Source organism: Trichomycterus rosablanca, chromosome 1 (assembly GCF_030014385.1).
Source record: "Trichomycterus rosablanca isolate fTriRos1 chromosome 1, fTriRos1.hap1, whole genome shotgun sequence".
NCBI lineage: Eukaryota > Metazoa > Chordata > Actinopteri > Siluriformes > Trichomycteridae > Trichomycterus > Trichomycterus rosablanca.
In genome coordinates this window covers 38,198,390-38,210,944 of record NC_085988.1, presented here as the reverse complement: position 1 = coordinate 38,210,944, position 12,555 = coordinate 38,198,390, and the positions used below count along the sequence as shown (strand labels likewise).

General features: G+C 36.3%; 1 protein-coding gene across 6 annotated transcripts in view; it reads left to right on the top strand.

The window, feature by feature from the left end:
- ptprz1a (protein tyrosine phosphatase receptor type Z1a) overlaps window positions 1-12,555 on the top strand; it is a 64,260-nt gene that overhangs the window by 25,240 nt on the left and 26,465 nt on the right. For all 6 annotated transcript variants that reach the window (XM_062992415.1, XM_062992424.1, XM_062992407.1 and 3 more), the window contains exons 2-7: window positions 2,667-2,738; window positions 6,985-7,164; window positions 7,828-7,979; window positions 8,647-8,742; window positions 10,159-10,225; window positions 10,329-10,486. In XM_062992415.1, coding sequence (XP_062848485.1) covers window positions 2,667-2,738; window positions 6,985-7,164; window positions 7,828-7,979; window positions 8,647-8,742; window positions 10,159-10,225; window positions 10,329-10,486 — 725 coding nt within the window. The remainder of the gene's footprint in view (window positions 1-2,666; window positions 2,739-6,984; window positions 7,165-7,827; window positions 7,980-8,646; window positions 8,743-10,158; window positions 10,226-10,328; window positions 10,487-12,555) is intronic.

The window sequence follows — 12,555 nt, the reverse complement described above, 5'->3', positions numbered from 1 at the left end:
GAGGCTACAAGAAGATTGCCAACACCCTGAAACTGAGCTGCAGCACAGTGGCCAAGATCATCCAGCGTTTTAAAAGAGCAGGGTCCACTCAGAACAGACCTCGCGTCGGTCGTCCAAAGAAGCTGAGTGCACGTGCTCAGCGTCACATCCAACTGCTGTCTTTGAAAGATAGGCGCAGGAGTGCTGTCAGCATTGCTGCAGAGATTGAAAAGGTGGGGGGTCAGCCTGTCAGTGCTCAGACCATACGCCGCACACTACATCAAATTGGTCTGCATGGCCGTCACCCCAGAAGGAAGCCTCTTCTGAAGTCTCTACATGAGAAAGCCCGCAAACAGTTTGCTGAAGACATGTCAACAAAGGACATGGATTACTGGAACCATGTCCTATGGTCTGATGAGACCAAGATTAATTTGTTTGGTTCAGATGGTCTCAAGCATGTGTGGCGGCAATCAGGTGAGGAGTACAAAGATAAGTGTGTCATGCCTACAGTCAAGCATGGTGGTGGGAATGCCATGGTCTGGGGCTGCATGAGTGCAGCAGGTGTTGGGGAGTTACATTTCATTGAGGGACACATGAACTCCAATATGTACTGTGAAATACTGAAGCAGAGCATGATCCCCTCCCTCCTGAAACTGGGTCGCAGGGCAGTGTTCCAGCATGATAATGACCCCAAACACACCTCTAAGATGACCACTGCTTTATTGAAGAGGCTGAGGGTAAAGGTGATGGACTGGCCAAGCATGTCTCCAGACCTAAACCCAATAGAACATCTTTGGGGCATCCTCAAGCGGAAGGTGGAGGAGCGCAAAGTCTTGAATATCCGCCAGCTCCGTGATGTCGTCATGGAGGAGTGGAAAAGCATTCCAGTGGCAACCTGTGAAGCTCTGGTAAACTCCATGCCCAGGAGAGTTAAGGCAGTTCTGGGAAATAATGGTGGCCACACAAAATATTGACACTTCAGGAACTTTCACTAAGGGGTGTACTCACTTTTGTTGCTGGTGGTTTAGACATTAATGGCTGTATATTGAGTTATTTTGAGGGAAGAATAAATGTACACTGTTATATAAGCTGCACACAGACTACTTTTCATTGTGTCAAAGTGTCATTTTGTCAGTGTTGTCCCATGAAAAGATATACTTAAATATCTGCAGAAATGTGAGGGGTGTACTCACTTTTGTGATACACTGTACATACATACAATATGTGCATATTTCACAATCAGCTGTAAGTGATGTGTTAAGAGTGTGTGTGAATGCATCTATACCACAAACCACAGTGAGAAAAATAAAGAATGTATGTATATACAATCAACCATAACATTAAAACCACCTCCTTGTTTCTACACTCGCTGTAGATTTTATCAGCTGCACTTATCATATAGAAGCACTTTGTAGTTCTACAATTACTGATTGTAGTCCATCTGTTTCTCTACATACTTTTTTTTAAACCTACTTTCACCCTGTTCTTCAATGGTCAGGACCACCACAGAGCAGGTATTATTTAGGTGGTGGATGATTCTCAGCACTGCAGTGACAATGACATGGTGGTGGTGTGTTAGTGTGTGTTGTGCTGGTATGAGTGTATCAGACACAGCAGCGCTGCTGGAGTTTTTAAATACTGTGTCCACTCACTGTCCACTTTATTAGACACTCCTACCTAGTTGGTCCACCTTGTAGATGTAAAGTCAGAGACGATCGAAACGAGGTGGTTTTAATGTTATGGCTGATCGTTGTATATATCAAACATGATGAATTATGAATTCTGCTCATGATTGTCCGCTCATCATTTTGTGACCTGAAGCTTAAGCGCAGTTGGGTTATGCAGCAGGACAATGATCAGAAGCACACAAGCAAGTCCACCTCTGACTAGCTCAAAAGAAACAAAATTAAGGTTTTTGACTTAACCTAAACAGGCAGTTCATGCTTGCAAACTCTCCAATGTAGCAAAATTAAAACAATTTATAATTCCAAACACATTGCAAGTTATTAAATGTTTGCAGTTGTTACTGCCAAGGGTGGCACAAGCAGTCATTAGGTTTAGGGGGTAATATTCAATAAAAAGAATGATCATTTAAAAGCTGCATTTTGTGTTTACTCATGTTGCCTTATATTAAAATTAGTTGGCCTGAAGCAACTAATACAAAGTGACAAATTAGCAAAAATAAAAGACATTGGGTGAGTGGCAAATACTTTTTCACAGCACTGTGTGTGTATATTATAGACTGTTACTGGTTCATAAAATGCATATAATTATGGATTCTGTTGGGCTGCTAAAGTGACACACATAAAAAGTTAACAGCTATGGATTAGAGACCTGGCCCACATAGAGACTGCACAAGTTAATCATTTGGTAATTGGAGCATCACAGAGGATGCTATTAATTTCCTGTGTTCATCACCCTGTGCATCTGTTTCTGCCTCACTTAAAAATTATTTTACCAAATGAGAGTCTTTTAAAAGAGACAGTATGCCTTTTACCCGTTCTTGCTTTTTCTTTACAACAGTGTTTTTTACACTTTACACGTTCTTTAGCTAACTGCTAAATTTTGCAACCTAGCAATCCTATTATTTTTAACTAAAGAAATAAGACAAAAATAGAAATATGCTTAGTGTTTATGTGGTAATCACTGGTGGTATATTTAATGTAAACTCTTTTGTGTATTTTTAGCAGATGTGTCCCAAGCCTATGGATTCAGATCACAAAAGAAACTCACAGATAACATAGACTGGTCATACACAGGTAAGTCCTACTGAGTTGTATTAGTCTTAGTGTTTTTGGTCTTCTTTCCCTAGGGAAACCAGTCAGTGAGGGAGGTTGTTTTTATGCAAAAGTTCACCAACAATCTTGCCAGTACATGTACCACATAACACAACACTTACGATGCATGCTAATTTGTTAAACAGGGCAGTGACTGTATGAATGCGGCCTTGTGGCATGTCTTTACTTTTTAGTTCATGTTCTTGTGGTTTGCCTATAAATGCCTTTCCTGCTTAACATTCTCATTTAGTGTTCTCATTTTTACATGCTGAGAATGTTAATAATAATTGAGCTGTTGAATGGTAAGCAGGTAATTGTATGTTTTAAATTCTTTTTAATGGTTTACAAAATATTTATAAGATTCCAAGAGGATTATTATTTTTTCATTTTATTCTCATCACCACTTTATCCTGGTCAGGATTGCAACAGGTCTGGTTCCACTGGGAAACACTACACAGGGTGCTGACAGGCCCCCAACCTCACCCTCAGACATGGCCAATCATGACCGTGTTTATGCCTGGCCAGCTGAGATTTGAACCCAGGTTTCAGTGATGTTTGGCTAATGTAATTGGCCACTGAGCCACCCTAGCACCATGTTATTATTGTATCCTTTTGAACATTAAGTTAGTTTTAAAAGACAGACAAACACTTTTCACACTTTTCAGCTTCTTAAGTGCTATCTGATTTTAATACACACTGACAATGCTTATTTATAATTATAATGTAAGAAACATGCGTTATAATAATTATAAATATAATAAAAAACATTTATACAAAATAAATGCAAGGCTATAATTGTTTACAGTGAGGAAACTACTGATCCCATAAGGAAATAATCTTATGAGATAAATTCTAGTAGTTAGATTATTTTAGATTATTTATTATTTTAGCCTTTATAACTCACACTTAAATAGACAAAAAGCCACACTATAGCCTTCAGGGATACTTTTAACACCTTTTAACAAGGCTTTTGCATAATTCATTAGATTTTTTGGATTATAAGCAGTGTAATACTTCATTGTGATTTCAGCGAATGAATTGCTTGGGATTCAATTATTGTAGAAAGTTAAATCAGTGAACTTTAAAGTTTAAAGATTATCAAAGCTTCTGAAGGTAAATATAACTGGTATTTTACTTTTGTAACCTTACTGAACTCTTGTCTAATAATGTTTTTATAATATATCTTAAATTGTTTTTGGTCCGTCTATTGCATTGATTTTAATGCCATCCCATTTTAAAAGTTGATTAGTCTTAGCTGCTTTGTTTTACACTAATGTTATGTTTTAAGCATTAAATATTATATCTGACACATTTCTACCTTCCTTCTCATAATTCCTCTCATTTTAGTACCTTGGAGAATTTTCCAATTTCTCACACATCTTTGCTTCAAAGTAGGCCAGATTTATTATGCCCTATTTTCCTGACATTTTGACTAATGAACTACATTTGTACCAAGTATTACTGTTGTTTTCAATGACTTGTGTCTAAATAATGAACAGCACCTCCACAAAGTAATTTGAGACCAATTTTTACCATTTCTTTTCACAGAATCTCTCCATATTGTCCAGGGTTTAGGGTTGTCCCTTGTGTACTTTTCTCTCTAGCTCATCCCTCAGGTTTTCTGCACCAGGTTCTTTTAAGTATAGTCATCCCTTTTATGCCAAACCCATTGAAAAGCTTAATTTTTATTTAATCTATAAATAAACCATAAAATATGGGTCAAGTAAAATTATTGTAGAAGCAAATTTTAGAAATGTATGTTTGTGGGTTAATGACAGGAAGGGCTTTCTACTTCTTCCAAATAAGCTGTTTAAATGTAAGTTTTGGAACCTTTTACCTTTTATCATCCACCGCACTGTGCGTTGGGGCAGAGCAATCTTCCTCGTCCAGTTGATTGAAACATTGTAATTATTGCCCTGACTGTACGGGCATTTTCAGGCAAGCTGTTTTTTTTAAGCATTATAATATAATTTTTATTTTATTTTAACTTAATTTTTATTTACTTTTTGTTTATTTTCATTTTATTTTATACCGCTTTATCGCTTTATCCTAGTCAGGGGGGGTCCAGACAGGGCGCCAATCAATTGAGAGACCTTGGCCATCCCCCCTCCCTGACATGGCCAGTCAAGTCAGACTGGCCAATAGAGTGGTTGGGGATTAAAGCCCTGGATCCCAGCATTACTGGGCTTACTTCTGTGCCATCCAAGTGCCGCTCTTTATAATATATCTTATATATCAAGAGAGTTATAGTTTACACATAGACACCTGAGGTACCTTTTGAAACGTATTTATGTGATAAAATTTGAGTTCTACAATTTTATTATGAAATGTATTATACATTAATATTTTTATCACTGAATATCAGTATAAATTATATTTATTATATTTTGTCAGTAAAGTAATATTTTGGTTAGTATAGACACTTATCTTACAAATTTTTGAATTACGAATTTGCAAGCCATTATATTTTGGTAAAAAACATATATGACAATTAAATTGTCTTGTCATTTTAATTGAAATTTTATATTCTAATTCTATATACTGTAACTTTTCATCAAAAATTACTTATACTTTATTTTCTGATTAAAACGCTCTAAGTTGTTGTTATTGTTATTAAAGTTGTTTGTTTATTATGAAAATAAAATGTATTAAGGGTTAAACTCTTTTTTTAGTTTTTTTTTTTTAGATTATATTTAACTATACTCAAGTGACATTTATATTAGCCTGCCCTCACTTATCACTTTGAATGTGTTTTCTTCTTGGGCTTTAATTTCTTGTGCATCACAACAAATCAGATCAGGGTGACACATTAGGTTGACTAAACAAAGAGTGCATTATTTTGCCAGGGGTCTAGACAAGCGTCTAGGCAGATGGGGCATTGTTTGTGAGTGGTGCCCCAAATGTCATGGTCTCTGTCTACTAACTGACCCATTTCTAGGCATTATTGCATCTTAAAGATTACTAAGAAATGTTTATAGGCTAGTTATAACATGTTAAACTGGTAAATTGTGGCTCTCTTGGGATGGCTAGAAAATAGCAGAAAATGGGCTTTGTCTGTGTATAGTAGTACATTAGCCTACATAACTCAGCAAATGGAGAAATTGAATAGAGAGTAGGTAAACTTTTAACGAGCTAGTCTCTGTTTATATCCTACTTTGAGTAATATTACTTCTGGATTTGAGTAAATTATTTTAACTAGACATAAACACTGTCAGAACTCTAACAGGAAAAGATGAATTGACATATGGTTAGCATAGATCAAGAATCTAAAACGATATCCAAAGCTTTGAGTTGTCCCAGCACCACAGTAGCCTTAATCAAAACAGCATCATGTTGTAGGGCTGTTTTGCTGGGAAAAAAGCTGCTGCACTTCAGAAAGTTGATGACATTTACTTTCTTATCTGTTGCATGTAAAATGCAGTGTCCATTTACCCAGAAACAAGCTAAAATGTGTACTTGTCTGACCACAGAACCACCATATTTCCACTGTATTTCTGTCCTTCTCAGATGACTTTTGGCCCAGAGACTGATGTTCTCTTTAAAATTATTATATGGCTTAATCTTTTCATAACAAGACGCATTTCTTGATGCAGTGGTGGACTGTGTTAATTGACAATGATTTTCCAAAGTACTTCCGAGCCTGTGTGGCTTTATCCATCACGGTAGCATGACTGTTTCTCAAACAATACTGCCTGTAGGCTCATGCACATTCCGTAGCGGTTTCCATCTTTAACCATTATGCAATGAGATTTCCAGTTTCTACTTGAATCTTTTTATGATGTTATTATTCAGAAGAAAGAAGAAGAAATACTTTATTTGTCATATATACATATACAGTTGTATAGTACAATGAAATTCTTTCCTCGCATATCGCAGCTGTTTGGAAGCTGGGGTCAGAGCGCAGGGTCAGCCATTGTACGGCACCCCTGGAGCAGACTGGGTTAAGGGCCTTGCTCAAGGACCCAACAGTGGCTGCATAGCAGAGCCTGGATTTCCGGTTGCTAGTCCAAAGCTCTACCCACTAGGCTACCACTGTCCCAATTCATGCCTTATATTAACTTGTACTATATTATGCTAAGAAACATTGAACTGACTGACAAAGTGGTGAACCACGACCCATCCTTGGTTCCATGAACATAGACAATTTTAGTGGGACCTGGCTTAGAATTAAGGTTAATGCAAATTTACGTTACACATTAAACATATAGTCATCTTTTATTTCCTCTAGGTACTTTGAACCAAAACAAATGGGCCAAGAAATACCCATCATGCAGCAATGCCAGGCAGTCGCCAATAAACATTGAGGAAAATCTGGCACAGGTCAAAGCTGAGTTTCAGAAGCTGACATTAAATGGCTGGGAAAAGCAGACCTTAGATACCACTACAGCAAAGAATGATGGCAAGACAGGTAATTTTCAACATTCACAATGGTTATTATTCATTCTATTTTATATTCTTTCATTAATTTATTTAGTTTAAGAAAACTAGAGTATCCAGAGGAAGCCCATGCATTCATGGGAAATTATACACAACTACTTTGACAGACATTGACTGGAGGCATGGATTGAAGCCAGGTCCCCTGTTGTGTGTCATCCACTTAACCTACTACACTACCAGCTGTCTTATTATCATGACATGCATTGACAAGTAAAGCCTACAGCATCTACTGCATTAAAATGATCTGTATAGCCCAACAAGTTGAAGTGGTACAATACCTGTTCCCATGTCCGTATGGGTTTCCTCTGTGTACTCCAGTTTTACCAAGCTTTCTAAATATGTGACAATAAGCAGATTGGCTGGTCTACATTGACCTAGGTGTGACTAAGTGAGTAAATAGGTGATTAAGGGATGCCCTGCCATAGATAAGAGATGCCCTGATGCATTTTGTATTGTGGCCAATGCTCTAGGTAGGCATTTTAGGTCCACCATGACTAATCAGGATTGCATACTAAATATGAAAAAACAACTTAAACATCCCCTCTCACTACATAATTTATTTCAAATGTGCCATAGGTTTACATTTAAATAATGTTTACCTTATTATCATATATGTTAAATGTGTTATTTACAGTGATCATAAACGTGGATGGTGATTTCAGTGTAAGTGGAGGAGGGTTGAGATCCACATTTAAGGTGGGTCGCATCACCTTTCACTGGGGTCGCTGCAATTCCTCCTCTGATGGCTCTGAGCACAGCCTCAATGGAGTCAAATTTCCACTGGAGGTAAGATATAGCCTTCTTTTTATCTCTTTATTCTATTATAAGCATTTTCACAATGTATTAGTTTTGTCTTTCAATGTGCAGTTTTTGAGACACTAAACCAGTACAAACAGGGAGAACATTTAAAAACATTAACATCAGAACTGTTTCTATTGTCTTGTTTAAACAAATACTACACACACAAAGATAAACTAAATGGCCTTTATGTGGACACCCTTAATTATTAAGTTGAGGTGTTTCATCCAAACCCATTGCTAACAGTCATAAAGAATCAACTACCTAAAATGCATCACATGGTTTAAACTCTCTGGCAACAGTATGAAGAAGTCCCTTCTCTGTTCCAGCATGACTGTGTGTCTGTATGCAAAACAAGGCACATAAATATATAGTTTGACAAGTTCAATATGGGGAAACCTCAGTGACCTGCACAGACCCCAAGCCTACAAGCCTGGGATGGCTATAGCATGGGAGTCTGCTGCAAAAATGAAAGCTATCATAAGAGCAGGTAGTCATCTACCCCAATGGCACGGCAAGTGGGCATGATTCTGCAATCCGTGCCCACTACTGCTGTCTATGGACCATAAAGACTATGTAGCAGTTTAAGAATTAGAGGGTTAGATGTGTAAGGATCAGTGAGCAGCAAGTAATCAGTATTCATATGTTTATACAGATGCAGATATATTGTTATGAGGCCCATCAGTATACATCTATAGATGATGCCCTGCAGGCTGGAGGAAATATTACTGCTCTTGCTGTGTTGTTTGAGGTAAGTGCTTATATGTACACACTCACACACACACACACACACACACACACACACAGACACACACACACTTTTTGTGTTATAGTTATCTATAAGAAAGCATTTCAGCCATTGTCAGAGTCACTGAGCTTACATTTTTTTCCCATTCTAAATACATAAACTGAGTTTTTAAAATAATGCAAAATGTGCAATAGGAGCATTAATAATTCAGTGTTTGGTTTATTTAATTTTATCTGCTCTTTTGCTTCATTTATTTTTCTTAATTTCCATTAAGACATGGGATATGACAGCCAATGATTACAAATGGTGTATTTGTACAGTAGTCTCACTTCATGACCTGTGTGAACTCTAGTGGTTGAACTAGATGTTTGTGAAGACATGGGATTTCTTGGAGATACGCTTGTGTGTGCACGTGTGAATTCCCTGAAATTCCCTGTGAGATAATAACAATGCAAATATTGAAGTTAAATATTATATTTATATTCACAAAAACCTCTAAATGTTATCTAAATAAAATAATTCAGGATATTATCACCTAGAAAGCACTTTATTTTGTATTTAATGTTAAATTAATATTATATTAAATAATATATACTATTGTATTGTAATTTATGGGTATGTCTGATACTAAAGTATCCATATCAGGACTATACTGGCCTAAATCCTGGATTGGTAGTGGGTCAGATGTGATTTAAAATTCTGTTCAATTGAAAAGGAACTGCTTAAGGATGTTTACTGAGAAAAAAAAACTTCCAGATTATTGGCATTAACACAGTAACAAACTGTTTTATAGCTGCTCATTATTTCATATTTCATGTTTTACATCATGTTTTACAAATTGCCTGCAGAAAGACGCCTTGTTTATATCAAGTTAACTGTGAGCATGTTGATATCATATTAATACTATTTTTGGTCAATACTTAAAGCTCAACTACAGTATTTATATACAATCAAAGTATCAATGTTTGATCACCACTTAACTTACAAGTTATTTTAGATAATTTTGTAACTGCATTTTTCCTAATATAACAAATTTTTTTAATCACCTTTAGTGTTTTATATCAGAGCTCTGTATAGAGATATTATTACATTACAATAGTTTTATGTTTGTATCTTTACCAACATTGATTTCACAATATTAAAAACATTGATTTTAGTCTTGTTAAGGTTGTGGTGCAATGACCTATTAAATCCAGCCTTAGGTGGTATGAGTAGGGTAGTTACACCCAGCAGTTTGAGTGTATAGTTTCAAAGACAGCACTCAATGACTCTTCAACACAATGTATAATTTAGAAACATTCTTGTGTACCTGACTATTCGTCAGTGTAAGTACTGTTTACCTAGCTTCCATTATGTCACAGTATTTGTTCGGCATGTCAAGAGTTTGAATATTTGAACTGTTTTCTGCATATCACACAGGCAAGTGTTGAAGATAACGAAAACTATGAAGCCATTTTAGACGCAGTGAGCAGCGTTAGCAGATATGGTATGTGCATTTTCATTCAGTATTTAAACTTATTAGTCAGCTACTTAGCTTTTATTAATTGAACCTGTACTATGTGGTTATGTGTTTTTTTTTTTTACTCCAGGAAAGAGTCGTAGTGTGACACCTTTCATCCTTCAAGGCCTCTTGCCCAACTCAACTGAAAAGTACTTCATCTATAACGGCTCCCTCACTTACCCTCCATGTTCGGAGACTGTGGAGTGGATTGTCTTCAAAAACACAGTGACCATATCTGAAGCTCAGGTGATCACACTGCACTACCCCAGTTTACCCCAAAATAATAAGTTCACATTTACATTTGTACTTTAATAGATTGCATGGGTAGTTGTTATGCAGACTATCTTTGTTGCAAGTAACTTGGTAAGTGTGGTAATGTTAGCAGGTTCTTATTGTGGTTTGGGAAAGTCCTTGAGCTAAACAAATGGCTTTGAAACCAATTTTTGACAAAAATATTTTCAGCAGTTCTGAATTTTCTGTATACTGGGGCATAGTGTTCTTGTACAAACTTTAATGTGACTGTTAGACTTTGGTGTCAAGGTTGATTTATTTTCTCCAAAAATCGTTATTTTTTATTTTTTACTTAATCTAACCGTAACATAGAAGGCACTGAGTATTGAATTTCTTGTTTCTTTACAATTACAAAATACAAAAATACAATTATGTTTTACAAAACATGCTGTATATGTTGTAATGCTATGATTTATTTTTCGACAGAAAATAATTTAGCATGAAAAATATGCATTAAAAGAGATAATTAAAAAGGGGCAGTTCCTTTTTCACATTACTGTATACACTGATCAGCCATAACATTAAAACCACCTCCTTGTTTTTACACTCACTGTCCATTTTATCAGCTCCACTTACCATATAGAAGCACTTTGTAGTTTTACAATTATTGACTGTAGTTCATCTGTTTCTTTACATACTTTGTTAGCCCCCTTTCATGCTGTTTATCAATACATACAATTCATCTTCACATAGGTATTATTTAGGTGGTGGATTATTCTCAGCCCTGCAGTGACACTGACATGGTGGTGGTGTGTTAGTGTCCACTCACTGTCCACTCTATTAGACATTCCTACCTAGTTGGTCCACCTTGTAGATGTAAAGTCAGAGATGATCGCTCATCTATTGCTGCTGTTTGAGTGGGTCATCTTCTAGACCTTCATCAGTGGTCACAGGATGCTGCCCACGGGGCGCTGTTTGCTAGATATATTTTTGGTTGGTGGACTATTCTCAGTCCAGCAGTGACAGTGATGTGTTTAAAAAATATTTTATGTAAATTCCATCCTTTGTTTGATGTTTTGGTATGTTTTGGTACACTGTGTTGCACATAGAACATTAGTTTAAAATGCTCAAGTATGATTTTAGCATTACCTGCAACAGGAGTGAGTGGGGGTAAGATTACCCACATCAAAGCGTGTGAATGCATAAGCTTCTTACTGCTTGTGTCTTTTTAGCCTCAGGCTATTTCACTTAGGATACTTACAAGTAGAAACTTGACATTTTTAACGATACAAAAGTTAAATGTCTAAAAGCCTTGTGAAAAAATTTGCAGGTGGGTCGGTTTATTCAAAAACACACATATTAGCAGGCAGTAACAGATTTTGTCTCTGTACATAAAAACTTGTGCAGACTGGAAGTCTGAGTATAATGGATAGCATGTTATTGCATATTGCTACAAAGGACATGTCAGTAAACAAGCCAGTCATGTCAAGCAGCACCCTGTTTGAGCTCATAGTACACAGTGTTTTTTAGGTTCAGACATTGTGAAATTCTGGGTTCAGCCATTTAAACATAAAATTACTTAAATTTAGTAAACTCAGCATAATGATAATTACCTGAAAAAAGAAAGGGGAAGAAAAACTTCACACCATGTAAAAGCAGCTAGATCACATTAGTTGACTGTTTTACCGCTGTATGATGAAAGGGTAACAGTTTAAGTGCAGCCATTCAATTTGTATGTATGAGATGTGGATGCGCATTAAATAAATTATGTGACATTAAATAATGGAAAACAGGCTTTTAGTTTATGTAAATTTGCTATGAATACAATTTGAAAGGACATTTCATTTTGTCTAAAAAGAGCAGTTTGCGTAAAATATAAAATTGTTATTTACATTTTATAATTTTGTGAGTTGCAGTATAATTTGTGGGAGTAGTGTATTTCTTTTACAAAACTGTTTCCTACTAACTGATCATACAGCAGAACAAACAAAAAGTTAAGTGGTGTTCTGTCACTCTAGCCTGCAAAACTACAAAGTACACATAAAGTTTCCTTTTGCCACATTGGTACGGATTAGTAACAGGTA